The sequence below is a fragment of the Salmo salar genome, chromosome ssa10 (genome assembly GCF_905237065.1).
Source record: "Salmo salar chromosome ssa10, Ssal_v3.1, whole genome shotgun sequence".
In the NCBI taxonomy this organism is placed as follows: domain Eukaryota; kingdom Metazoa; phylum Chordata; class Actinopteri; order Salmoniformes; family Salmonidae; genus Salmo; species Salmo salar.
The window spans coordinates 50,593,684-50,618,436 of NC_059451.1; the positions used below are offsets into that span (position 1 = coordinate 50,593,684).

General features: G+C 43.6%; 1 protein-coding gene across 1 annotated transcript; it reads right to left on the minus strand.

The window, feature by feature from the left end:
• Positions 1 to 20,835: 20,835 nt before the first annotated feature.
• LOC106560602 (phospholipase A and acyltransferase 4) lies at positions 20,836 to 22,415 on the minus strand. Its single transcript, XM_014123648.2, has 4 exons — positions 22,328 to 22,415; positions 22,009 to 22,105; positions 21,132 to 21,409; positions 20,836 to 21,030 (listed from the first exon to the last, which is right to left on the minus strand). The coding sequence occupies exons 1-4, from the start codon at positions 22,349 to 22,351 to the stop codon at positions 20,923 to 20,925; spliced, it is 507 nt and encodes a 168-aa protein (XP_013979123.1). The 5' UTR covers positions 22,352 to 22,415; the 3' UTR covers positions 20,836 to 20,922.
• Positions 22,416 to 24,753: the final 2,338 nt, after the last annotated feature.

The following is a 24,753-nucleotide window of genomic DNA, read 5'->3' on the forward strand; positions in this document are numbered from 1 at the left end:
AAGTAGATGACCCCACTGACCTGAACCTTGACCCTGGTGACCCCGCAGACCTTAAGGGAAGAACAAGAGGACATGAACATTATGAAGTCAAACACTTTCTAACAATTAGCTTGTAATGTCTCTGTACTACAGAATGTATCAGTTTGTTGTGTTTGTGGATTGTCACCAGACAGTTCTGAGACTATGCCATCAGAGTGTTGATTTTATTAAAGAGATCTTCTGTTGAATCTGACAATTAATCTTGATGGGCTGTACAGTTGTATCAAATAAAACTGTGAAGGACCTCAGCGTTACTCTGGACCCTGATCTCTCTTTTGACGAGGATACCTTTTTTCCAGCTACGTAACATTGCAAAAATCAGAAATGTTCTGTCCAAAAATGATGCAGAAAAATTTGTCCATGCTTTTGTCACTTCTAGGTTAGACTACTGCAATGCTCTACTTTCCGGCTGATGGATTACTTTTTTTTTTTAGCAATTGTGACCCGTTTCAGGAAGCTAGGCGTATGTCGCATGTCACAACTTCACAGCAGAGGCGTTTTATCGTCTTTTTTTTGTTGTTGGTCAAAATTGTTTTTAGGCAGAAATGTCTTCTGGAACATGTGAACATTCATGTGCATTAATAACAAACTTGTATCCAATCTGTAAATACGAATAAAATTGTTAAATTATGAGCCTAGCTGGTTTAGCCACGGAAAAAGAAAGGAACCTGATTGGCTGAAATAATGGCTCGGCTGGACATGCTCGGAGATGAGTTCGGATTGGTCTGCCATGTAGCATGCTTCTGTCTCTAACGTGAGCTGCTCAGTATGTGTAGATAATCTCTGCTACTGCGGCTTTTTTTGAAAGATATAACATTACCCATGAATAACTGCAAAAGTGTTGCTACTGCTCTCAACAACATTGCTTTCCTAAATTTAGCAGGTGCTATCAACAAAATTCAGTGGGAAAAAGTTGTGTTGGTCTACTCGCTAGCACACGGTCAGTGTAAACCAGAGTGACTTGACATAACCCGGGCTAAACAAGATGTAGCTACAAACAAAATGGAGTTAAAGGTTAAAGGGTTACAGTCTGCCGTGAAGCGTTCATCCATGTATAAGGGTAAGAGTCTAGCTATCTAACGTTACGTGTATGATCTGAGTAGTAACAGAAATCCATTTGCATTGCAAGTTATAGCCAATGTTAGCTAGCTCGCTAACATTGAACATACATAGTTAGCTTTCACACATAGGCATGGTAGACAGCCATGTAATGTTAGAATGCCATTCACTGGTCTATTAAACTCCTGAACACGATGAGGTCTGCCAGTATCATGCCTCATTATGTTTGCTATGATGGCGTCAGCCACGGTCAATAGCCTACATGTTGTCGTCTTTTCTGGCTACTTGATATAAAGTACATTGCATATAGCTACAGGTGGTTGGCTGTGTCATTACTTAAGGCTGTTTGCTAGATAAGGAGATATTTTAATGTAGACCCACCAGATGATTTCAGCGAGAGCACCCGGCGGTGTGTCTCCAGAACGGCTGGGTTTGTATTGCTTACTGTTGTTAGTTAGATACATAGAATATTCCTATATGCCAAGATAACAGCTTATCTTGCGAAGGAATCCTGCGGATCGTCAAATGAGACATACAGTACATTACACAGGTCATGCTACAAAGTATACAGTCTTGTAGTTGTAGGATGGCTTTAGCTGGTCTATAGTATACAGTCCTGTAATGGTAGGATGACTTTAGCTGTTCTATAGTATACAGTCTTGTAATGGTAGGATGACTTTAGCTGGTCTATAGTATACAGTCCTGTAATGGTAGGATGACTTTAGCTGGTCTATAGTATACAGTCTTGTAATGGTAGGATGACTTTAGCTGTTCTATAGTATACAGTCTTGTAATGGTAGGATGACTTTAGCTGGTCTATAGTATACAGTCCTGTAATGGTAGGATGACTTTAGCTGGTCTATAGTATACAGTCCTGTAATGGTAGGATGACTTTAGCTGGTCTATAGTATACAGTCTTGTAATGGTAGGATGACTTTAGCTGGTCTATAATATACAGTCTTGTAATGGTAGGATGACTTTAGCTGGTCTATAGTATACAGTCCTGTAATGGTAAGATGACTTTAGCTGGTCTATAGTATACAGTCCTGTAATGGTAGGATGACTTTAGCTGGTCTATAGTATACAGCCTTGAAATGGTAGGATGACTTTAGCTGGTCTATAGTATACAGTCTTGTAATGGTAGGATGACTTTAGCTGGTCTATTTGATCATATCTAATCAAAGCTTTCTGCCGTAGCTACACATAGTCAGGTGTGTGGTTCTGCTGTTTGGGGGAATTATTATAGCTTACTGCACTCACTGCTTGTAGGTCATTTTAAATATTTCTACTTTGCTTAGGCAGTGAGCTACCCTGAAGGAGCAGAACCTATGTCGCCAAGACTTGCATTATTCATTTTTTTTAAATAAATGGTTAAATATATTTCTACGTGGTGTTTCCTTTCTGAATTAGTGAGTAAAATGAATCGAGAAACAAACATTCTAAGCCAGAGGTTGAGCTAGTTGCAAAAACGGTTGGGTCTTTAGAGTTAAATTGAATAGCAGGATGTTAGTTTTGGATCTTGTAATCAAAGGGCAAGATTTTTTTAACTAGACACAATCAACATTCACATGAAAACCAGGAGCCCGACCACAGTAAGTACTGTTGCTGATCTTTGACTAATGCTAAATTATATTAATCAACAATACCATAAAAGGTGTGTGTGTGTGTGTGTGGACATGTTTAACTGTACTTGTGGGGACCAGCTTTAGGGTTAGGGGTTAGAGGAAATATGTTAGTAAAACAGGACTGTGTGTGTGGGGGGGGGGAGGGGGGGTGTTACATAATTACATGTCTTCTTACCCACCTTATTCTTAGATGGAGATTGGTGACATGATTGAGATAAACAGAGGTCAATACAAACACTGGGCTCTGTACATTGGAAATGGAGAGGTCATCCATTTGGAGAATGACAGATGTTCACCTTGTCAGCTCCGGGATTTGAACGAGCAGCCTTTCGGTTACTGGCCCAAAGCTGTAACCACTAGGCTACCTGCTGCCCCTAACAACAGAGTACTGGACCAATGCTCTAACCACTAGGCTACCTGCTGCCCCTAACAGCAGAGTACTGGCCCAATGCTCTAACAACTAGGCTACCTGCTGCCCCTAACAGCAGAGTACTGGCCCAATGCTCTAACCACTAGGCTACCTGCTGCCCCTAACAGCAGAGTACTGGCCCAATGCTCTAACCACTAGACTACCTGCTGCCCCTAACAGCATAGTACTGGCCCAATGCTCTAACCACTAGGCTACCTGCTGCCCCTAACAGCATAGTACTGGCCCAATGCTCTAACCACTCGGCTACCTGCTGCCCATAACAGCAGAGTGCTGGCCCAATGCTCTAACCACTAGGCTACCTGCTGCCCCTAACAGCAGAGTACTGGCCCAATGCTCTAACCACTAGACTACCTGCTGCCCCTAACAGCAGAGTACTGGCCCAATGCTCTAACCACTAGGCTACCTGCTGCCCCTAACAGCATAGTACTTGCCCAATGCTCTAACCACTCGGCTACCTGCTGCCCCTAACAGCAGAGTACTGGCCCAATGCTCTAACCACTAGTCTACCTGCTGCCCCTAACAACAGAGTACTGGCCCAATGCTCTAACCACTAGGCTACCCGCTGCCCCTAACAGCAGAGTACTGGCCCAATGCTCTAACCACTAGGCTACCTGCCGCCCCTAACAGCAGAGTACTGGACCAATGCTCTAACCACTAGGCTACCTGCTGCCCATAACAGCAGAGTACTGGCCCAATGCTCTAACAACTAGGCTACCTGCTGCCCCTAACAGCAGAGTACTGGCCCAATGCTCTAACCACTAGGCTACCTGCTGCCCCTAACAGCAGAGTACTGGCCCAATGCTCTAACCACTAGACTACCTGCTGCCCCTAACAGCATAGTACTGGCCCAATGCTCTAACCACTAGGCTACCTGCTGCCCCTAACAGCATAGTACTGGCCCAATGCTCTAACCACTCGGCTACCTGCTGCCCCTAACAGCAGAGTGCTGGCCCAATGCTCTAACCACTAGGCTACCTGCTGCCCCTAACAGCAGAGTACTGGCCCAATGCTCTAAACACTAGACTACCTGCTGCCCCTAACAGCAGAGTACTGGCCCAATGCTCTAACCACTAGGCTACCTGCTGCCCCTAACAGCATAGTACTGGCCCAATGCTCTAACCACTCGGCTACCTGCTGCCCCTAACAGCAGAGTACTGGCCCAAAGCTCTAACCACTAGGCTACCTGCTGCCCCTAACAGCAGAGTACTGGCCCAAAGCTCTAACCACTAGGCTACCTGCCGCCCCTAACACCATAGTGAAACTGATATCTGAACATGGTCGATGGAGTCAGAACTCTTTGATCGTATTCAATGAGATACAGCATCTGGTTTGATCTCTCTGTCTCTTTATTTCTCTCATCATCAATACACACAATTACTCTTACATGTGCACACTATGGTGGAAAATTACAACCCCTCCATATATGGTCGTAATGCTTGCAAGCTCCACTTTGACCCATTCCACACATCTGTCGTTTATCACGTAGACTAAGGAGGATGTACTGGTTTAGGATGTTTCACACCGATAAATGTCTGAAAAAAATTCTGGGCTTGAGGCCAAAAACTGATGAGAGGAAGCTGGTCTGGCCACATCCTGGTTTCAATGCTATGGGGGTGCTACAGGGTTCAATTATTGGGCCGACTCTCTTCTCTGTATACATCAATTGTGTCGCTCTTGCTGCTGGTGAGTCTCTGATCCACCTCTGCGCAGACGACACCATTCTGTATACTTCTGGCCCTTCTTTGGACACTGTGTTAACAACCCTCCAGACGAGCTTCAATGCCATAAAACTCTCCTTCCGTGGCCTCCAACTGCTCTTAAATGCAAGTAAAACTAAATGCATGCTCTTCAACCGATCGCTGCCTGCACCCGCCCGCCCATCCAGCATTACTACTCTGGACGGTTCTTAGAATATGTGGACAACTACAAATACCTAGATGTCTGGTTAGACTGTAAACTCTCCTTCCAGACTCACATCAAACATCTCCAATCCAAAGTTAAATCTAGAATTGGCTTCCTATTTCGCAACAAAGCATCCTTCACTCATGCTGCCAAACAAACCCTCGTAAAACTGAACCATCCTACCGATCCTCGACTTCGGCGATGTCATTTACAAAATAGCCTCCAATACCCTACTCAATAAATTGGATGCAGTCTATCACAGTGCCATGCGTTTTGTCACCAAAGCCCCATATACTACCCACCACTGCGACCTGTACGCTCTCGTTGGCTGGCCCTCGCTTCATACACGTCACCAAACCCACTGGCTCCAGGTCATCTACAAGACCCTGCTAGGTAAAGTCCCCCCTTATCTCAGCTCGCTGGTCACCAAAGCAGCACCCACCTGTAGCACGCGATCCAGCAGGTATACCTCACTGGTCACCCCCAAAGCCAATTCCTCCTTCGGCCGCCTCTCCTTCCAGTTCTCTGCTGCCAATGACTGGAACGAACTACAAATATCTCTGAAACTGGAAACACTTATCTCCCTCACTAACTTTAAGCACCAGCTGGTAGAGCAGCTCACAGATCACTGCACCTGTACATAGCCCATCTATAATTTAGCCCAAATAACTACCTCTTCCCCTACTGTATTTATTTATTTTGCTCCTTTGCACCCCATTATTTCTATTTCTACTTTGCACTTTCTTCCACTGCAAATCTACTATTCCAGTGTTTTACTTGCTATATTGTATGTACTTCGCCACCATGGCCTTTTTTTGCCTTTACCTCCCTTATCTCACCTCATTTGCTCACATTGTATATAGACTTATTTTTCTACTGTACTATTGACTGTATGTTTGTTTTACTCCATGTGTAACTCTGTGTTGTTATGTGACAAACTGCTTTGCTTTATCTTGGCCAGGTTGCAATTGTAAATGAGAACTTGTTCTCAACTTGCCTACCTGGTTAAATAAAGGTGAAATAAAATAAAAATAAATGTTTAAAAATGCGTTCAAACAGTCTTCATAGTAAATCAAATTGTATTTGTCACATGCGCCGAATACAACACAATATATATAATATATACACTACCGGTCAAAAGATTTAGAACACCTACACATTCAAGGGTTTTTCTTTATTTTGACTATTTTCTACATTGTAGAATAATAGTGAAGACATCAAAACTATGAATTAACACATGTGGAGTCATGTAGTAGCCAAAAGTGTTAAACAAATCAAAATATATTTCATATTGAGAGTCTTCAAATAGGCACCCTTTGCCTTGATGACAGCTTTGGTGTTTTTGAAGCAAATGTACAATCAGAACCTCTGCCCTATGCGGTGGGCTCTGATTGTACAAGGATACAATGTACAGATGAACTATGTGAAGGGTTCGGGGAATGTGGTTGCCGATGCTCTATCGCAGGTTTAGTAACTGGGATGCGTGTTTTTTGTTGTTGCAAACTGGAAGTTTGCAGCTTTTGTGGTGGGCGTGTTACGTTCCCCAGTTTCTGTGTTGTGGGTTTGTGTATATGTATGTGTGTATTTCAGGAAATGGCTTCCTGGATTCCCCCAAGCAGCTGATTGGTTGGCCCCCATTGTTCCTTTGTTAGGAAGAGAGCTTCTTGGTATGTTCTGTGTTTTGTTGTTGGTCTATATAAGTTTTGTAAAGTATTTTGTAGCCGGTCCTGCAGGTGTATGTGTATGCCATAAGATTGTTTTTGATTAGTGAAATCGTTCACTTTACAGTTGTAATTATTTTGTTTTTGTTCCCAGGGGGGCACCTTGGGAGTGCTTAGGCAAGAGGCCTGCGAGCATACATATACCTGTAGCATTTACTATGTCTATGCACATTAGGTAAGACCTGGGTGGACCATCCCCTGTATTTTGGTTAGCTGGCCAGGTGCTGCTAAGATAAGTAGTGGTAAGGTAGGAGAGAGGACTAACTTTTATTTTCTTTGGTTCCGTCCAGCCCCTTTTCCCCAAATTACCGTGTGAAGGAAATAAATTCCCTGTAAACTGTAACATATTCTGCCTCTGTCATCCTTACCCGCACCTACAGTCACATACCTCTATCACTCCACGGGGAGTTGAGTGTAGCAGGGTGTTGCGTTCCCCCCTCCAAGATGTGTGCGTAACAAACATGCTGGTAGAAATTGGATAAAACGGATTTAAGTTACCCTGCATTAAATTTCCCGGCCATTAGGAGCACCGCTTCTGGATGGACATTTTCTTGTTTGCTTATGGCCTTATACAGCTTGTTGAGCGCTGTCTTAGGGCCAGCATCGTTTTTGTGGTAAATAGTCAGCTATGAAAAATATAAATGAGAACTCTCTTGGTAAAAAGTGCGGTCTACAGCTTATGAGAGACTCTACCCCAGGCGAGTAAAACCTTAACTTCTTTAATATTAGATTTTGTGCACCAGCTGTGATTTACAAATCAACACAGACCACCACCCCTTGTCTTACCGGAGGCAGATGTTCTATCTTGCAGATGGACAGAACCCAGCCAGCTGTATGTTATCCATGTTTTTGATTGCATAAAGGAGTTCTGTATCTATAATTCTTAAAATAATGTATGTTTTTTGAACGTTTATCATGAGTAATTTAGTAAATTCACCGGAAGTTCGCGGTGGGTATGCTAGTTCTGAACATCACATGCTAATGTAAAAAGCTGGTTTTTGATATAAATATGAACAAACCATGCATCTGCCCTTGCTGTCTCTGCCTGGCCGGTTTCCCCTCTTTCCACTGGAATTCTCTGCCTCTACCCCTATTACGGGGGCTGAGTCACTGGCTTACTGGTGTTCTTCCATGCCGTCCCTGGGAGGGGTGCGTCACTTGAGTGGGTGGAGTCACTGATGTGGTCTTCCTGTCTGGGTTGGCGTCCCCCCCCTTGGGTTGTGCCGTGGCGGAGATCTTTGTGGGCTATACTCGGCCTTGTCCCGGGATGATATGTTGGTGGTTGGAGATATCCCTCCAGTGGTGTGGAGGCTGTGCTTTGGCAAAGTGGGTGGGGTTATATCCTACCTGTTTGGCCCTGTCCGGGGTTTCATCGGATGGGGCCACAGTGTCTCCTGACCCCTCCTGTCTCAGCCTCCAGTATTTATGCTGCAGTAGTTTATGTGTCGGGGGTCTAGGGTCAGTCTGTCACATCTGGAGTATTTCTCTTGTCTTTTCCGGTGTCCTGTGTGAATTTAAATATGCTCTCTCTAATTCTTTCTTTCTCGGAGGACCTGAGCCCTAGGACCATGCCTCAGGACTACCTGGCTTGACTCCTTGCTGTCCCCAGTTTACCTGGCCATGCTGCTGCTCCAATTCCAACTGTTCTGCCTGCAGCTATGGAACCCTGACCTGTTCACCGGACGTGCTACCTGTCCCAGACCTGCTGTCCCAGACCTGCTGGAACCCTGACCTGTTCACCGGACGTGCTACCTGTCCCAGACCTGCTGTTTTCAACTTTCTAGAGACAGCAGGAGCGGTAGAGATACTCTCAAAGATCGGCTAAGATCCGCTAGCCGAACGTCTGTCCCTAAATTAAACACACGGTAATAGGGTGTGAGAAAAGGGGCTGAGCTGGACCCAAGAAAAGAAACAATAATCCAACAACACCCCTAAAATAGACTAGCCTATTTCAATAACAGCTAGCTAAGTAACCAAAAATACAGTGGGTGGTCCACCCAGTTCTAACTAGGGTATTTAGACAACAATTACCTACGGGTTGTGTATGCCCATGGGTGACTTGTCTTGGTACCCCTTTTCCCACTAACAAACAAACAGTCATGCACCACAACCAAACAATACTCACAGGTACCGGACAACTGTGACATGTATGGGAAAAACAAACGAGCGATCTGCATAGAGAGAGAGAGATAGATAGCGAGCGCTTGAGACACAGAGAGATTAAACACACAGATCGAGCTCACAGAGAGAGATTGAACTCCAGAGAGAGATTGACTGGGGTTTTAAACCAAGGGAAAGGGATGTGATAGGGTAATGGAAAAGGAGCAGGTGTCTTCTGATTGGGGAATGATGATTATCACCTGTGAGGGGAGAAGGAGAGAAAAGAAATACGGATACAGGTAGTGTGTATCCTGTATGTGTAACAGCTACAAAATATAAACACTCACCAAAGCTCTGACGAAGGCCTTGAGGATGATACCTAAAATGTTATAAGGAGCAGTGATGCTGGCTGGATCAGTGTACGGGTTTCTTATCTTCTCATCACAGGTGCAGCGAAATGCTTTTGTCTCTAGCTTCAACAGTGCAGTAATACCTAGCGATACAAAACAATACACACATGGATGCAATACAACAACAACAAAAAACACACGGAAACGTCCTGAGGAAATAATGTAAGAAATAACACCCCAAAAATACAATACTGCAAAGTTGTCTAATCACTGAGAAAAAAATTGTGCTTTGAATATACACTGCTCAAAAAAATAAAGGGAAATCTTAAACAACACAATGTAACTCCAAGTCAATCACACTTCTTTGAAATCAAACTGTCAAACTTAGGAAGCAACACTGATTGACAATAAATTTCACATGCTGTTGTGCAAATGGAATAGACAACAGGTGGAAATGATAGGCAATTAGCAAGACACCCCCAATAAAGGAGTGGTTCTGCAGGTGGGGACCACAGACCACTTCTCAGTTCCTATGCTTCCTGGCTGATGTTTTGGTCACTTTTGAATGCTGGCGGTGCTTTCACTCTAGTGGTAGCATGAGACGGAGTCTACAACCCACACAAGTGGCTCAGGTAGTGCAGCTCATCCAGGATGGCACATCATTGCGAGCTGTGGCAAGAAGGTTTGCTGTGTCTGTCAGCGTAGTGTCCAGAGCATGGAGGCGCTACCAGGAGACAGGCCAGTACATCAGGAGACGTGGAGGAGGCCGTAGGAGGGCAACAACCCAGCAGCAGGACCGCTACCTCCGCCTTTGTGCAAGGATTAGCAGGAAAAGCACTGCCAGAGCCCTGCAAAATGACCTCCAGCAGGCCACAAATGAGCATGTGTCTGCTCAAACGGTCAGAAACAGACTCCATGAGGGTGGTATGAGGGCCCGACGTCCACAGGTGGGGGTTGTGCTTACAGCCCAACACCGTGCAGGACGTTTGGCTTTTGCCAGAGATCACCAAGATTGGCAAATTAGCCACTGGCGCCCTGTGCTCTTCACAGATGAAAGCGGGTTCACACTGAGCACGTGACAGACGTGACAGAGTCTGGAGACGCCGTGGAGAACGTTCTGCTGCCTGCAACATCCTCCAGCATGACCGGTTTGGAGGTGGGTCAGTCATGGTGTGGGGTGGCATTTCTTTGGGGGGCCGCACAGCCCTCCATGTGCTCGCCAGAGGTAGCCTGACTGCCATTAGGTACCGAGATGAGATCCTCAGACCCCTTGTGAGACCATATGCTGGTGCGGTTGGCCCTGGGTTCCTCCTAATGCAAAACAATACTAGACCTCATGTGGCTGGAGTGTGTCAGCAGTTCCTGCAAGAGGAAGGCATTGATGCTATGGACTGGCCCGCCCGTTCCCCAGACCTGAAACCAATTGAGCACATCTGGGACATCATGTCTCGCTCCATCCACCAACGCCACGTTGCACCACAGACTGTCCAGGAGTTGGCGGATGCTTTAGTCCATGTCTGGGAGGAGATCCCTCAGGAGACCATCCGCCACCTCATCAGGAGCATGCCCAGGCGTTGTAGGGAGGTCATACAGGCACGTGGAGGCCAGACACACTACTGAGCCTCATTTTGACTTGTTTTAAGGACATTACATCAAAGTTGGATCAGCCTGTAGTGTGGTTTTCCACTTTAATTTTGAGTGTGACTCCAAATCCAGACCTCCATGGGTTGATAAATTGGATTTCCATTGATTATTTTTGTGTGATTTTGTTGTCAGCACATTCAACTATGTAAAGAAAAAAGTATTTAATAAGATTATTTAATTCAGTCAGATCTAGGATGTGTTGTTTAAGTGTTCCCTTTATTTTTTGAGCAGTATAATTAATTCAAATGTGTACATCGGTTCCACATGAATGAAACATGTTAGATAAACACAATTATTATTTTTCAGTTTACTTCTTCTCTTAAACTCAGCATTGACCTGCAAATAGTAATTAAACAAATGAAATTAAAAACTGCAGTAAGGAAAATAGACTGGAGATGTTTACACAAGCAGTAAACTAGAGGGTTCTCTATAGGGAGAGAAATAACTAGGCAGTCAGCACACATGGTGATAACTCTGAATATGGCTTACTTATGTGGCAAGCTGAGGGAAAATAATAATCTACCTTCCACCAACAAATCCCAGATAACATAACCAATAGATCAACAATAAGACAAGCATGGCTAATATACCTCAATGACTTCAAGGAGCAAAGGCCATCTTGTCATGAAGTCCTCTACCATGGGTGCGTCACGGACAACTTCATGTCTCCTGTATGCAAACGTCTTCTCCATTTTGAACTTCACCGTCTCTGTTCCTTTCTTCACGTCGGACAGTAGAGCTTTCCGCATGTCTTCGAGGCTCTCTTCTGTTTCTCCTGAGGGAATTGTGGGGCAAAAGTTCACTTTCTGTTCTCTTTGGATTTTTAACACCATAGGCTGCACTTGACATCCATGCAGGTTTGTGCTTCAAGGAGTTTATCGTCACCTCTGGACATCCCAGTCTTCTCAGGCGAGTACGGTAGTTTGCCAGTTTGTATTTCAAACTGGTTTTCCATCCCCACATCCAGTGAAGGAACACTTCTCAGTCAAACATGGATGCTTCTTGATTAGACTCTGTGCAACCTGTTCCATCTCTCCATCAGTGGCATAAACTTTATACTGGACAATTTCTTGCAACAAGCCGTCGAGTATGTCTGACTTCAGCTTAGGCTCTGGAACAAGTAGAGTGCCACTTTCAAGGTAAGGTGAATTGGCCTGCTGAGGTTTTAGCTCAGCATCATATGAGAATTGAGGCACACAGAACAAAGTAGGACCAGAGGACCATGAGCTAGTGGACTCTGGAGAAGACAGTATATCAGTGTCAACTGAACCATTGGGTAGTGTTGACGTGTCATCGATGTGGCGACGATTGAAGTCAGAGGTTGTCGGGAGTGGGGTGTTGATACTGCTGGAGGTTTCAGCACAATGAATTGTGGGGGTCTCTGACATGTCAATAACTTTTAAGAGTACCTTTGTCCTCTACTTCTTCCATTGAGGTCACGTTAAAAGAACTCATTTCCAAAAATAGGATTCATGAACTGAAGTCTGAAGTTGCAGTGGTCCACACTGCTTTGGTACATCGTTCAAAAGGTCAGTCACAGAATCAGGTAGTCCACAAGGGAAAATCAGTTTCTGGCAGCTGCCATCAATCAGGATGATATTCATGACTGCAGGAGTTGACGTCATCTTGCTTCTTAGTCTGCATAGAAGACAGACAAGAACGACAGTCAAGAATTATTCTTCATGGTCCATAACATGTTAATTATATTTGAAAGTTGTAAGAAATTGTTTTCATATCTAATTTCTATTGATTAGGCAGGCCTGCATTTTAATTGATATTCAACCAGTATGTGCTAAATATACTTAAACTCTTATTGGCTATGCCATTTCAAAGTCACCATGCGGACTGATCCAATGATCAGTCAACCAGGGATAACTGTCTGCCAGTTCACTTAGTGCCACTAGAGGGACATCTCTTGTGGGAGCAGGACTAAGTTCAAAGACTCTATAATGTTCCCTGTACCAACCACACAGTTCCTTGACAATGACAAACTCTCATGCAAAATGCAAATTTGAACAATTTCACCAAAATCTGGTAATCCACCTGCTAATTTATGGCCAACTATCATTCCCTTCCTGTAGGTTATGACCTTACTTGTTACACACTGGGAAAGATGAACCTCAGGTGTGTCAGTGTACTTCTGTCTAATGGCTTCAGCTATTTCATTTTTGATTAAATCCACTGGGAGAGTGGAGACAGTTTCAACCTCAAGTTCAGACTTGCTAAGATATGGAGAGCTTAACTGGTAAGCTATCTTCTGATGCTTGGAGGCTAATGAAAGAGACATTTGTGAAGCACCTTGTGTGTCTGATAGCCTCAAGTTATGTTTGGCCTCAAACCGCATTGTCTATAGCCTTACAAGAAGACCAAAAAATCGAATCATCTGGGGGTAGTGTTCCAGATAATGATGCTTCTGTGGAAGCCTAACGCCAGGGAACAAGTCTTTGTATCGATGCCTGTGCTCAATTGTTTTGCTTTCTACATAAGAAATAGAGTCATCACTATGCACAGGGGCAACAACAAGCTCAATGATGTCTTTCAGCTCCATAAGTACAAGCCATGCGGGCTCATCTTCAGTTACAAGGGGGCTCCACAACACTGAAGTGCTCCTTGTAATACTGCTTACACTGATAAGCAGTGCTAGGACGACCACCTTTTTCAAAAGACTTTAGAACAGGATTACCAGAACAAAACTGCAACAGCAATTTCTTTAATGGCCGATTCATCTACTTGGAGATTATGTTGACGAAAGATGCCACCAATAAAGCCACTAGATAAAGGGACAGGTAGGGGAACAAATCAAATGATGGAGCTCCCTCATCAATAGCCAAGCTTGGCCAAATGCTCTAATTTCAGTAGAGAAGCTGCAAATCTTTCCTCAATAATAGTTGCTAAGCCTTTAGTTGTACAATACAAATCAGAAGAAGCATTGGCATCATCAACAAACTCTTCTTCCTGACTATTTGCATGTGATTCATCCGTTGATGGTGAAAATACTCTAGTAGGTGTGACTACTCCAGGTTTAAAATCCAACCATGTGTGAGAGCAATGTTTGCGATTTTTGTGAGTTTTAAAAGGTACCATTAATGTTTGTCTTAAAATTACAGCCTACAAACATAGAAGTAATAGTTTCATTACTCTTGAGATGGCTGTTGATGTGTACAAAATAATACTTTTCTGATGCTAAATCATTACAAGCACATAGATGACAACTGAATATTGCCACGTTTGTGAGATTTTTAGTAACCTCTGTTGAGTGGACTTTACTTTGGTGCACAATTAAGGCATTCCAGGTTGCATGGAATTAAATGCGCATGGACAGTCAATGTATGTACATGGGTAACGGACAGTACGGCCGTAATGTGGGTCTTTAACTTGTAATGATGCAAAAGTTGGGACCTACCAGACACCAATTCTGAACACCACTTACATTTCCACAACACTGAAAAAAGAGAACAGAAATATCATAAGACCTAAAGACTGAAAATGATCGGCTATGAAAAGCCAACTGACATTTACTCCTGAGGTGCTGACCTGTTGAACCCTCAACATCCACTGTGATTATTATTATTTGACCCTGCTGGTCATCTATGAACATTTGAACATCTTGGCCATGTTCTGTTATAATCTCCACCCGGCACAGCCAGAAGAGGACTGGCCACCCCTCACAGCCTGGTTCCTCTCTAGGTTTCTTCCTAGGTTCTGGCCTTTCTAGGGAGTTTTTCCTAGCCACCGTGCTTCTACACCTGCATTGCTTGCTGTTTGGGGTTTTAGGCTGGGTTTCTGTACAGCACTTTGATATATCAGCTGATGTAAGAAGGACTTTATAAATAAATTTGATTTGAATTCGGAGTGAATTTTTGGGGAGATATTAAAACAACCTCTAACAGTACTCACCAACACTATATAGTATTTTAATGGGTGGACAAAGCAGCACAAATGTAGTAGGCAAACATCATGGTCCTGTAAATATACATTTTGTTAATTAAATATTTTTTTTTGTTATGAAATGTTTGATTTAATTATCTATTGATGTATGCACGCATCCACTCATATGCACATACGTTGAATGAATATTTTAGAAAAATATTTATTTATTTAATGATAAATGGACACCCATAATATAAAGTAACACTGTTCAAATTCTAAAATGAACTCCACATCCCATTTCAATAAGTCTGTAAGTCACCTTTGCACCACGTTTTACAACATTAAGGCAGCCATCGGCAAACTGTTAAACTGCATGAAAGCACCAATCTCATAGGATTAGGTGTATAATCATTAGATCTTAAATATGTAATGAAAAACTGTAACTTTTGCCTCACAAGAAAAAGAATTGGCGCACTAAATGCTGCTGCAAAGTGATTGCAGATGATGCCGTGCACAAGCACCATAGCATTAGTTAGCTAGCAAGTTAGCTAGCATGTTAGCTAGCTCAAGCGGTGTGCACTCCTCAGCAAACCTTAATTAGTTCTTGGCTTGGTAAATTTGAAGGTCTTAACCAATAGGTAAATATCATGGTGTTTTCGCCAACTAACTTTACCTCCGCAAAATGTTAATCTTGACCTATAGTCCTGTTTTACTGTTCATAGAAGCTAGCTAGCAACATCGTCTTTTACCTTTAGCTGCCATGCCAATATGTTTCAGAACCAAGAGCACAAAATGAGGGTATGGAGCAATCACTAATAACATTAATGCTTACAATTCTGACCACAACCACACAGACAAACGTTGAATAAAATCAATCACCATTCTTACCTTGACCAAGATTCTAGGTACTGTCTTCTCCGCTAACGCCCCAGCGTTCTTCCTGGAAGATTCTTCTCTCGCGCGGTTTGAATTGTTCCTGATTACTCATCATGAATTAGCTTTATTGGTTCACACTCCCCAAACTAGTAGATCTGATTTTGCGCTTTGTGTTTCATTGATTGCAAGCGATGAAATCGCATTGAGAGGAGAAACAAAACACGTTTTCGTAAATTTGACGGCCCACCTTCTCCCGTTTTTTCAGTGTAGAAACAGGGCGACTGTGTCTGAAGAACACTGTCTGATTGTGTTCAATGCACAGCCCCCTAATTGTGAAAACATGAGGTAGTCCTTTACTGTTGATCTTTATCAAGAACTACATTACTGTAGGGTACTGGTTCCAGACCTTTTTCAGTTACTGTGCCACCAACTGAATTCTGCTCTGCCAGGAGTAACCCTGAAGAACTCCCTCATGTGCATTTTAACAGTAGGCCTATGATCTCATGAGTCTTCACAAGTACCTCCTGTGGATAGGGCAAGTACCAGCAAGGGTTCTAGTAAACCCTGTGGACAGGCCAGGTACCCCCAGGTCCTAGTACTCCTGGTTGGGAACCGCTGCTGTTGGGTACCAGTATTCCTACTAAATAGAGTTGTTAAAGTTTCATGTCTGATTCGCTCCGGCTGTCGTTATAATTTTATAATTATTTGAGCAGCACACATCGCCAGCAAAGTGGATACATTGTATCATTTCACCTCATCTGTGAGAGTGATGAAGAAATTCAGCAACTCTTTGAGGACAGTGGAAGTCGATAACAGTTGATAAAACCAATGCATTTTGGGCCTTTGTCTTCACTCTTCACCAGGTTTACAGGTGAACAAGTAAGGAGGCTCTTAAAGTTTTCAAAATGGTCTCCTGTGGGTATTCCAATCAAAAGACAAAACATGTGATTGGTAAATGAGTTGTGAAAATCTGATCAATAGGAGGCCAGTTGAGGTGAGGAGGAGAATTATTCAAGAAACTGTTTGAAGAGGTAGGGCTTCAGATGTTTCAGAAGATGGGCAGAGACTCTGCTGTCCTAGCTACAGGGGGAAGCTGGCTCCACTATTGGGGTGCCAGGAGAAAGAAGAGCTTGGACTGGGCTGAGCGGGAGCTTCCCTCGTGTAAGGGTGGGAGGGCCAAGAGACCTGAGGTGGCAGAACGGAGTGCTCGGGTTGGGGTGTAGGGTTTGAGTATAGCCTGAAGTTATGGAGGTGCAGTTCCTGTTGCTGTTCCGTAGGTAAGCACCATGGTCTTGTAGTGGATGTGAGCTTCGACAGGAAGCCAGTGGAGCGTGTAGAGGAGTGGAGTGACAGGGAACTTGGGAAGGTTGAAAACCAGGTGGGCTGCAGCGTTCTGGATAAGTTGCAGGTGTTTAATGGCACAAGCGGCGAGCCCAGCCAACAGCGAGTTGCAGTAGTCCAGACGGGAGAAGACAAGTGCCTGGATTAGGGCCTGCGCCGCTTCCTGTGTGAGGTAGGGTAGTACTCTACAGATAGTGTAGAGCAAGAACCTGCAGGAGCGGGTCAGTGCTTTGATATTTGCAGAGAACGACAGGGTGTTGTCCAGGGTCACACCAAGGTTCTTTGCACTCTGGGAGGCGGACACTGTGGAGTTGTCAACCGTGATGGAGGTCTTTGAGCGGGCAGGCCTTCCCCGGGAGGAAAAGCAGTTCCGTCTTGTCAAAGTTCAGCTTAAGGTGGTGGGCAGACATCCAAGTTGAGATATCTGCCAGGGATGCAGAGATACGTGTCGCTACCTGGGTATCAGAAGGGGGGGGGAGAAAAGTAGTTGAGTGTCATCCGCATAGCAATGATAGGAGAGACCATGTGAGAATATGACGGACCTGAGTGACTTAGTGTATAGAGAAGAGGGCCTAGAACCATACTCTGGGGGACACCAGTAGTGAGAGTACGTGGTGCAGACAGATCCTCGCCACATCACCAGGTAGGAACGGCCTGCCAGGTAGGATGCAATCCAAGAATGTGCAGAGAGTGAGACGCCCAGCCCTGAGAGGGTGGAGAGGAGGATCTGATGGTTCACGGTGTTGAAGGCAGTGGATAGATCTAGGAGGATGAGAACGTAGTAGAGAGAGTCAGCTTTGGCAGCGCGGAGAACCTCCGGGACACAGAAGAGCAGTCTCCGTTGAGTGACCTGTCTTGAAGCCTGACTGGTTGGGGTCTGGAAGATTGTTCTGAGAGAGATAACTAGAAAGTTGATCAGAGACAGCACGCTCAAGGGTTTTGGAAAGAAAAGAAAGAAGGGATACAGGTCTGTAGTTTTTGACATCAGATGAGTCAAGTGTTGGTTTCTTAAGGAGGGAAAAGACTCGGGCCATTTTGAAGTTAGAGGGGAGGCAGCCAGGGGTCAGGGATGAGTTGGTGAGGGAAGTGAAGAATGGGAGAAGGTCTCCAGAGATGGTCTGGAGAAGGGGATGCAGCCAGTGGTTAGGGATGAGTTGATGAGGGAAGTGAAGAATGGGAGAAGGTCTCCAGAGATGGTCTGGAGAATGGAGGAGGGGATGGGGTCGAGCGGGCAGGTTGTCGGGTGGTCAGACCTAACTAGTCGCAGGATGTCAAGTGGAGAAAGAGGTTAAAGGTGTAGGGTAGTTCTGTGTGAGTTAGACCAGTGAACTGAGCGAATGAGTAGCGGATGTCATCAACATTTTTTTCAAAGTGGTTGACAAAATCAAATCAAATTGTATTTGTCACATGCGCAAAATACAACAGTGAAATGCTTACTTAAAAACCCCTGGTTTCCCAACCAGGGGTGCTAGGACTCCTGAGCGTACTTGGTATATCCACAGGGGATACTTGAGAAAACTCATGAGACCATAGGCTTACTGGTAAAATGCATATGAGGGGGCACTTCAGGATTACTCCGGGCAGAGCAAAATTCAGTTGGTGGCACAGTAATCGTGAAAGATCTGGAACCACTACCCTACAGTAATGTAGTTCTTGATAAAGATCAACAGTGAAGGACTACCTCATGTTTGTATTGCTAGGTATTCCTGCACTGTTGAAGCTAGAAACAAAAGCATTTCGCTGCACCTGCGATATCATCTGCAAATATGTGTACATGACCAATAAAGTTTCATTTGATTTTGATATGATATTATCTATAGTCTAATCAAGCCACTTCTCGAGCCTTCTCAGGACGTGGAGGCTTGTATTCTTCAAAATGTTCATAGATATAACATGCTTACGTGTTATCTAGAATGCCTTATCTAGAATGTTCAAAGATTTTATGTTAAATGTTAAACATTTTATGTGTTAATCCCAAATCTCGCTCATGTCTGACAGTTTGCAACAGTTCCATGCTCATGCCCCATACATCAGTAGGTAAACTATTACTGCCCTCTGTTGGTGGTCTGAAATCCTGTTCATAGACCCCTTTCTGTGTTTGCAAACATTGCTGCACGAGGATGATGCGCACAAGTTGGTGTCAGAACAAAGGGAGTTCTTATAGAAAAAAGCCTATATTTACATGTTGCTTATGAGTGCATTTGTCTCTACTTTTGGAATATTATTGGATTTTAAGGCTCTTTTGAATGTCCTGCTTAATATAATGTTTGTCATCGCAAATCAACTGCATTATTCTTAAAGAAACACTTCAACCAGTATAATGGCTCTTTAGCTAGCTTTTGCTACAGCCGATATCAATGAGCTTTAGCATTCTAGCTAGCAACTGTAGCATCCAAAATAGTTATTTTGCAAAGATCACAAGCAAATATAATCTTAGCGACTGTTCAAGCAAGAATCAAAACATCATTGTAAGTGTATGAGAACCTCAAAGTCATTTTGTTTAGAAGTAATAAAAACGTATAGGCTATATTGAATGGGCGCCGATGGCGATGGCTTTCTTACTGCCGCCAAGAGTTGCGTGCATCTGTGCGTGATGTCAGTGTGTACTGGAAAAGGATCTATTGGGAAAAGTATTTCATGATTTGGTTCTCAGGACCATGTTTTATCTGGCAGATTCATTAAATAGTACCCTCAAAACACCAGTCTCAACATCAACAGTGAAGAGGTGACTCCGGGATGCTGGCCTTCTAGGCAGAGTTCCTCTGTCCAGTGTCGGTGTTCTTTTGCCCATCTTAATCTTTTCTTTTTATTGGCCAGTCTGAGATATTGCTTTTTCTTTGCAACTCTGCCTAGAAGGCCAGCATCCCGGAGTCGCCTCTTCACTGTTGACATTGAGACTGGTGTTTTGCGGGTACTATTTAATGAAGCTGCCAGTTGAAGACTTGTGAGGTGTCTGTTTCTCAAACTAGAAACTCTAATGTACTTGTCCTCTTGCTCAGGTGTGCCCTTGGGCCTCCCACTCATCTTTCTATTCTGGTTGGAGCCAGTTTGCGCTGTTCTGTGAAGGGAGTAGTACACAGCGTTGTACGAGATCTTTAGTTTCTTGCCAATTTCTCGCATGGAATAGCCTTAATTTCTCAGAACAAGAATAGACTGATGTGTTGCAGAAGAAAGTTCTTTGTTTCTGGCCATTTTGAGCCTGTAATCGAATCCACAAATGTTGATGCTCCAGATACTCAACTAGTCTAAAGAAGGCCCGTTTTATTTCTTCTTTAATTAGAACAACAGTTTTCAGCTGTGCTAACATAATTGCAAAACGGTTTTCTAATGATCAATTAGCCTTTTAAAATGATAAACTTGTATTAGCTAACACAACGTGCCATTGGAACACAGGAGTGATGGTTGCTGATAATGGGCCTCTGTATGCCTATGAAGATATTCCATTCAAAATCAGCCGTTTCCAGCTACAATAGTCATTTACAACATAAACAATGTCTACACTGTATTTCTGATCAATTTGATGTTATTTTAAAGGACAAAAACAAGGACATTTCTATGTGACCCCAAACTATTGAATGGTAGTGTATATAAAGTCTAATATTGGGATGCAAACTCAAAATGTAATACATTTCATCTCTATATCTGACATGGTACAGGTGTCTTCTTTTGTTTAAGCCCATAACCATGTGTGTGAGGTGTATACTTTTGTTTCTAAGTTGATTTGTTTAAGACTTCCCAGAAACACTGTGTGACCCTGATTTAGCCCCCTGCAGTATTAATCAAGGTCATGGTAATATGGTTTTGGTAATATAAAGGCAACTGTATTAATTTAATATTCTGTTTGCTTTGAATGAAAAATTACCACACAACTACATTGGTCTTTGAGATGGTCCTTTATTCATTAGGCTATAAACAACATTTTGCATCACTGACATTCTCCATGGACTCATGAGAGAACCAATAAATTATTTACTAACTGTGCTAGCTGCAGCAACTGTAGAAACAGCAACAGCAGCCATTACACCAAACAGGCCTAGTTGACCAGCTAACACATTCTTCATGAAGTCATCTGCCTATAAGGAAAAAGACAAGCAGAAAATAAATTAATATGGAGTGCATCTCATCAAGCAAAGCATTAATTAGAATATTCTCTCAATTATACTGTCATGTCTACCTGTTTGGACTCTGATTTGCCATAACGGAGGAAAGTAACAAAATGCTCGCAGTTGTTTCCAAGGAGGCCATATTTTATTGTGCGGCCTCTCATTTTGTCCACTTCCCCCATAATGACGTCAGTCGGCCTTGGTTTGTACTCGTCATCCAAGTAGTTGTTGATTTTGTAAGTATTCCCTGCTGCCACATCCTTTAACTTCTCTATTGTAACCATGCCTTTACAGGAAAGACTGCCGCTGGATGAGCTAACACTGCAGAAAACTACTCTTGAAGGCCCATCTACAAAACAGGAAGAAAGTAAAAGGTGTGTGTGTGTGTGTGTATACACACATGTAAGTGTAATTGTACATGTGTGTTTTGCTGATGAGAGAAATAAAGAGTCAGAGAGCACAGCAGATGCTGTAGCTGATTGAATACGTTCATAAAGTTCTGACTCTACCAACCATGTTCAGGTATCAGTTTTACTTTGCTGTTAGGGGCAGCAGGTAGTCTAGTGGTTAGAGCATTGGGCCAGTACTCTGCTGTTAGGGGCAGCGGGTAGCCTAGTGGTTAGAGCATTGGATCAGTACTATGCTGTTAGGGGCAGCATGTAGCCTAGTGGTTAGAGCATTTGGTCAGTACTATGCTGTTAGGGGCAGCAGGTAGACTAGTGGTTAGAGCATTGGGCCAGTACTCTGCTGTTAGGGGCAGCAGGTAGCCTAGTGGTTAGAGCATTGGGTCAGTACTATGCTGTTAGGGGCAGCAGGTAGCCTAGTGGTTAGAGCATTGGGTCAGTACTATGCTGTTAACATTTGATATCAGATGATGTTTACACTCTCCCCCAATTCTGGAATTGGAATATAGGCTTCCACAAATACATTTCCAGAACAACATCATACCTGGAGTTACCAAATGGATGACCTCTCCATTTCCAATGTATAGAGCCCAGTGTTTGTATGGACCTCTGTTTATCTCAATCATGTCACCAATCTCCATCTAAGAATAAGGTGGGTAAGAAGACATGTAATTATGTAACACCCCCTCCCCCCCCCCCCCCCACACACACAGTCCTGTTTTACTAACATATTTCCTCTAACCCCTAACCCTAAAGCTGGTCCCCACAAGTATAGTTAAACATGTCCACACACACACACACCTTTTATGATACTGTTGATTGTTATAAATTAGCATTAGTCAAAGATCAGCAACAGTACTTACTGTGGTCGGACTCCTGGTTTTCATGTGAATGTCTCACTGTGGGCTGTGTCTAATGAAAAAAACCTCGCCCTTAGATTACAAGGTCCAAAACCAACATCCTGTTATTCAAATTAACTATTTGAGACCCGAGCGTTCCTGCAACTAGCTCTATCTCTGGCATTGAATGTTTCTTTTTCTATATATTTGTTTCTACATAATCACTACTTCAGAAAGGAAACACCACATAGAAATATGTTTAACCCCTTAATAAAGAATGAATAAGGCAAGTCTTGGCGACATAGGTTCTGCTCCTTCAGAGTAGCTCACTGCCCAAGAAAAGCGGCAATATATAAAATGACCTACAAGCAGTCCGGGTAGTCATTTGATGAATTGTTCAGCAGTCTTATGGCTTTGGGGGTAGAAGCTGTTAAGGAGCCTTTTGGACCTAGACTTGCCGCTCCGGTACCACTTGCCATGCGGTAGCAGTGAGAACAGTCTATGACTTGGGTGACTGGAGTTTTTGACAATTCTTCAGGCCTTCCTCTGACACTGGTTTTAAATCATATTATTAAGGTCACCATATTAAGGTCACCATATTAAGGTCACCATATTAAGGTCACCATATTAAGGTCATAGTCAACCTACTGTAGTTGTAGAACACAACGTAGGAAACGCAAGCACAGACCTTTGTCAAGCCTACCAGTCCGCTCGGGCCCTTTGGTAAATATGCAAAAAGATTTTGTTCACATGCCTGCCTGTAGAAGAAAGAATTATATGTTGGTAATGCTTGACAGTTACTCTAAATGGATTGAAGCAAATGAGGAAGCAAAGACTTTGGCTAAGTGCCTGTTACAAGATATTGTTCCAAGACTCGGTGTACCACAAAGTTTAGTTAACGCTAGGGGGACACATTTCACCTCGAAGATAATGAAAGAATTGTGTGACATGATGCAAATTAAGAGAAATTTGCATGTACTGTTTCATCCGGAATGTTCTGGACTTGTAGAACGCTACAATGGCGTTTTGAAAAATAAAGTGTAAAAAATATGTGCTCAAAACAGGACTTGCCTGGGTGGATGTGCTATCCATTGCCTTGTTTTCAATGTGTTCCACCCTGGTCCTGAAAACTGGCCTCAGTCCACATGAGGTACTGATGGCCCATCCCATGAGGACCCGAGTCAACACCAGCTGCAGTCTCTGATCTGCATCTGTTGGATGACAGTATGATGAAGTACTGTATAGCTCTGACTTAATGTATTCGAGCTGTTCACCTCACAGGTTTCTGCTGCCCAAACTCCCCCAGACAACCGTCCCCATCACGATCTCCAGCCTGGAGAGATTGGGTAATGGTCAGGAGGCACAACAGCTGTAAAGAACCTTTGAAACCCAGGTGGAAAGGACCACATCAGATCGCCCTCACTACCCCAGCGAAGGTAAAGTGCTTAGGGAAAGACACCTGGATCCATGCCTCCCACTGTAAGCAGGTAGCAGAGCCAGAAGAATATGTTACTATTTTCACTCCTACAACCAAGTAGGGACACTCTGCTTACCCTGGGACCTCCTACAACCCAGTAGGGACACTCTGCTTAACCTGGGACCTCCTACAACCCAGTAGGGACACTCTGCTTACCCTGGGACCTCCTACAACCCAGTAGGGACACTCTGCTTACCCTGGGACTCACAGCCATTGTGGCTGTGGGCATCCTCTGGGTGGTAGCTGACTTCGAGCAAGAGGCGGGTGAAAGTGTTAGTAACCTCTCCCCGACCTCTCTGCTCCAACGAGGTCCGGCTTCCACGGGTGGTAGGCCAGAAGTAGATGACCCCACTGACCTGAACCTTGACCCTGGTGACCCCGCAGACCTTAAGGGAAGAACAAGAGGACATGAACATTATGAAGTCAAACACTTTCTAACAATTAGCTTGTAATGTCTCTGTACTACAGAATGTATCAGTTTGTTGTGTTTGTGGATTGTCACCAGACAGTTCTGAGACTATGCCATCAGAGTGTTGATTTTATTAAAGAGATCTTCTGTTGAATCTGACAATTAATCTTGATGGGCTGTACAGTTGTATCAAATAAAACTGTGAAGGACCTCAGCGTTACTCTGGACCCTGATCTCTCTTTTGACGAACATATCAAGACTGTTTCAAGGATACCTTTTTTCCAGCTACGTAACATTGCAAAAATCAGAAATGTTCTGTCCAAAAATGATGCAGAAAAATTTGTCCATGCTTTTGTCACTTCTAGGTTAGACTACTGCAATGCTCTACTTTCCGGCTGATGGATTACTTTTTTTTTTAGCAATTGTGACCCGTTTCAGGAAGCTAGGCGTATGTCGCATGTCACAACTTCACAGCAGAGGCGTTTTATCGTCTTTTTTTTTGTTGTTGGTCAAAATTGTTTTTAGGCAGAAATGTCTTCTGGAACATGTGAACATTCATGTGCA

Excerpts from the sequence above, each read along its gene's own strand:
- LOC106560602 (XM_014123648.2), bottom strand. The coding sequence starts at position 22,351 with ATGAAAACCAGGAGTCCGACCACA. Across the intron at positions 21,410-22,008 it reads CATCCATTTGGTAACTCCAG|ATGGGCCTTCAAGAGTAGTT; the intron begins GTATGATGTTGT and ends CCTGTTTTGTAG. Across the intron at positions 21,031-21,131 it reads GCAAATCAGAGTCCAAACAG|GCAGATGACTTCATGAAGAA; the intron begins GTAGACATGACA and ends TTTTCCTTATAG.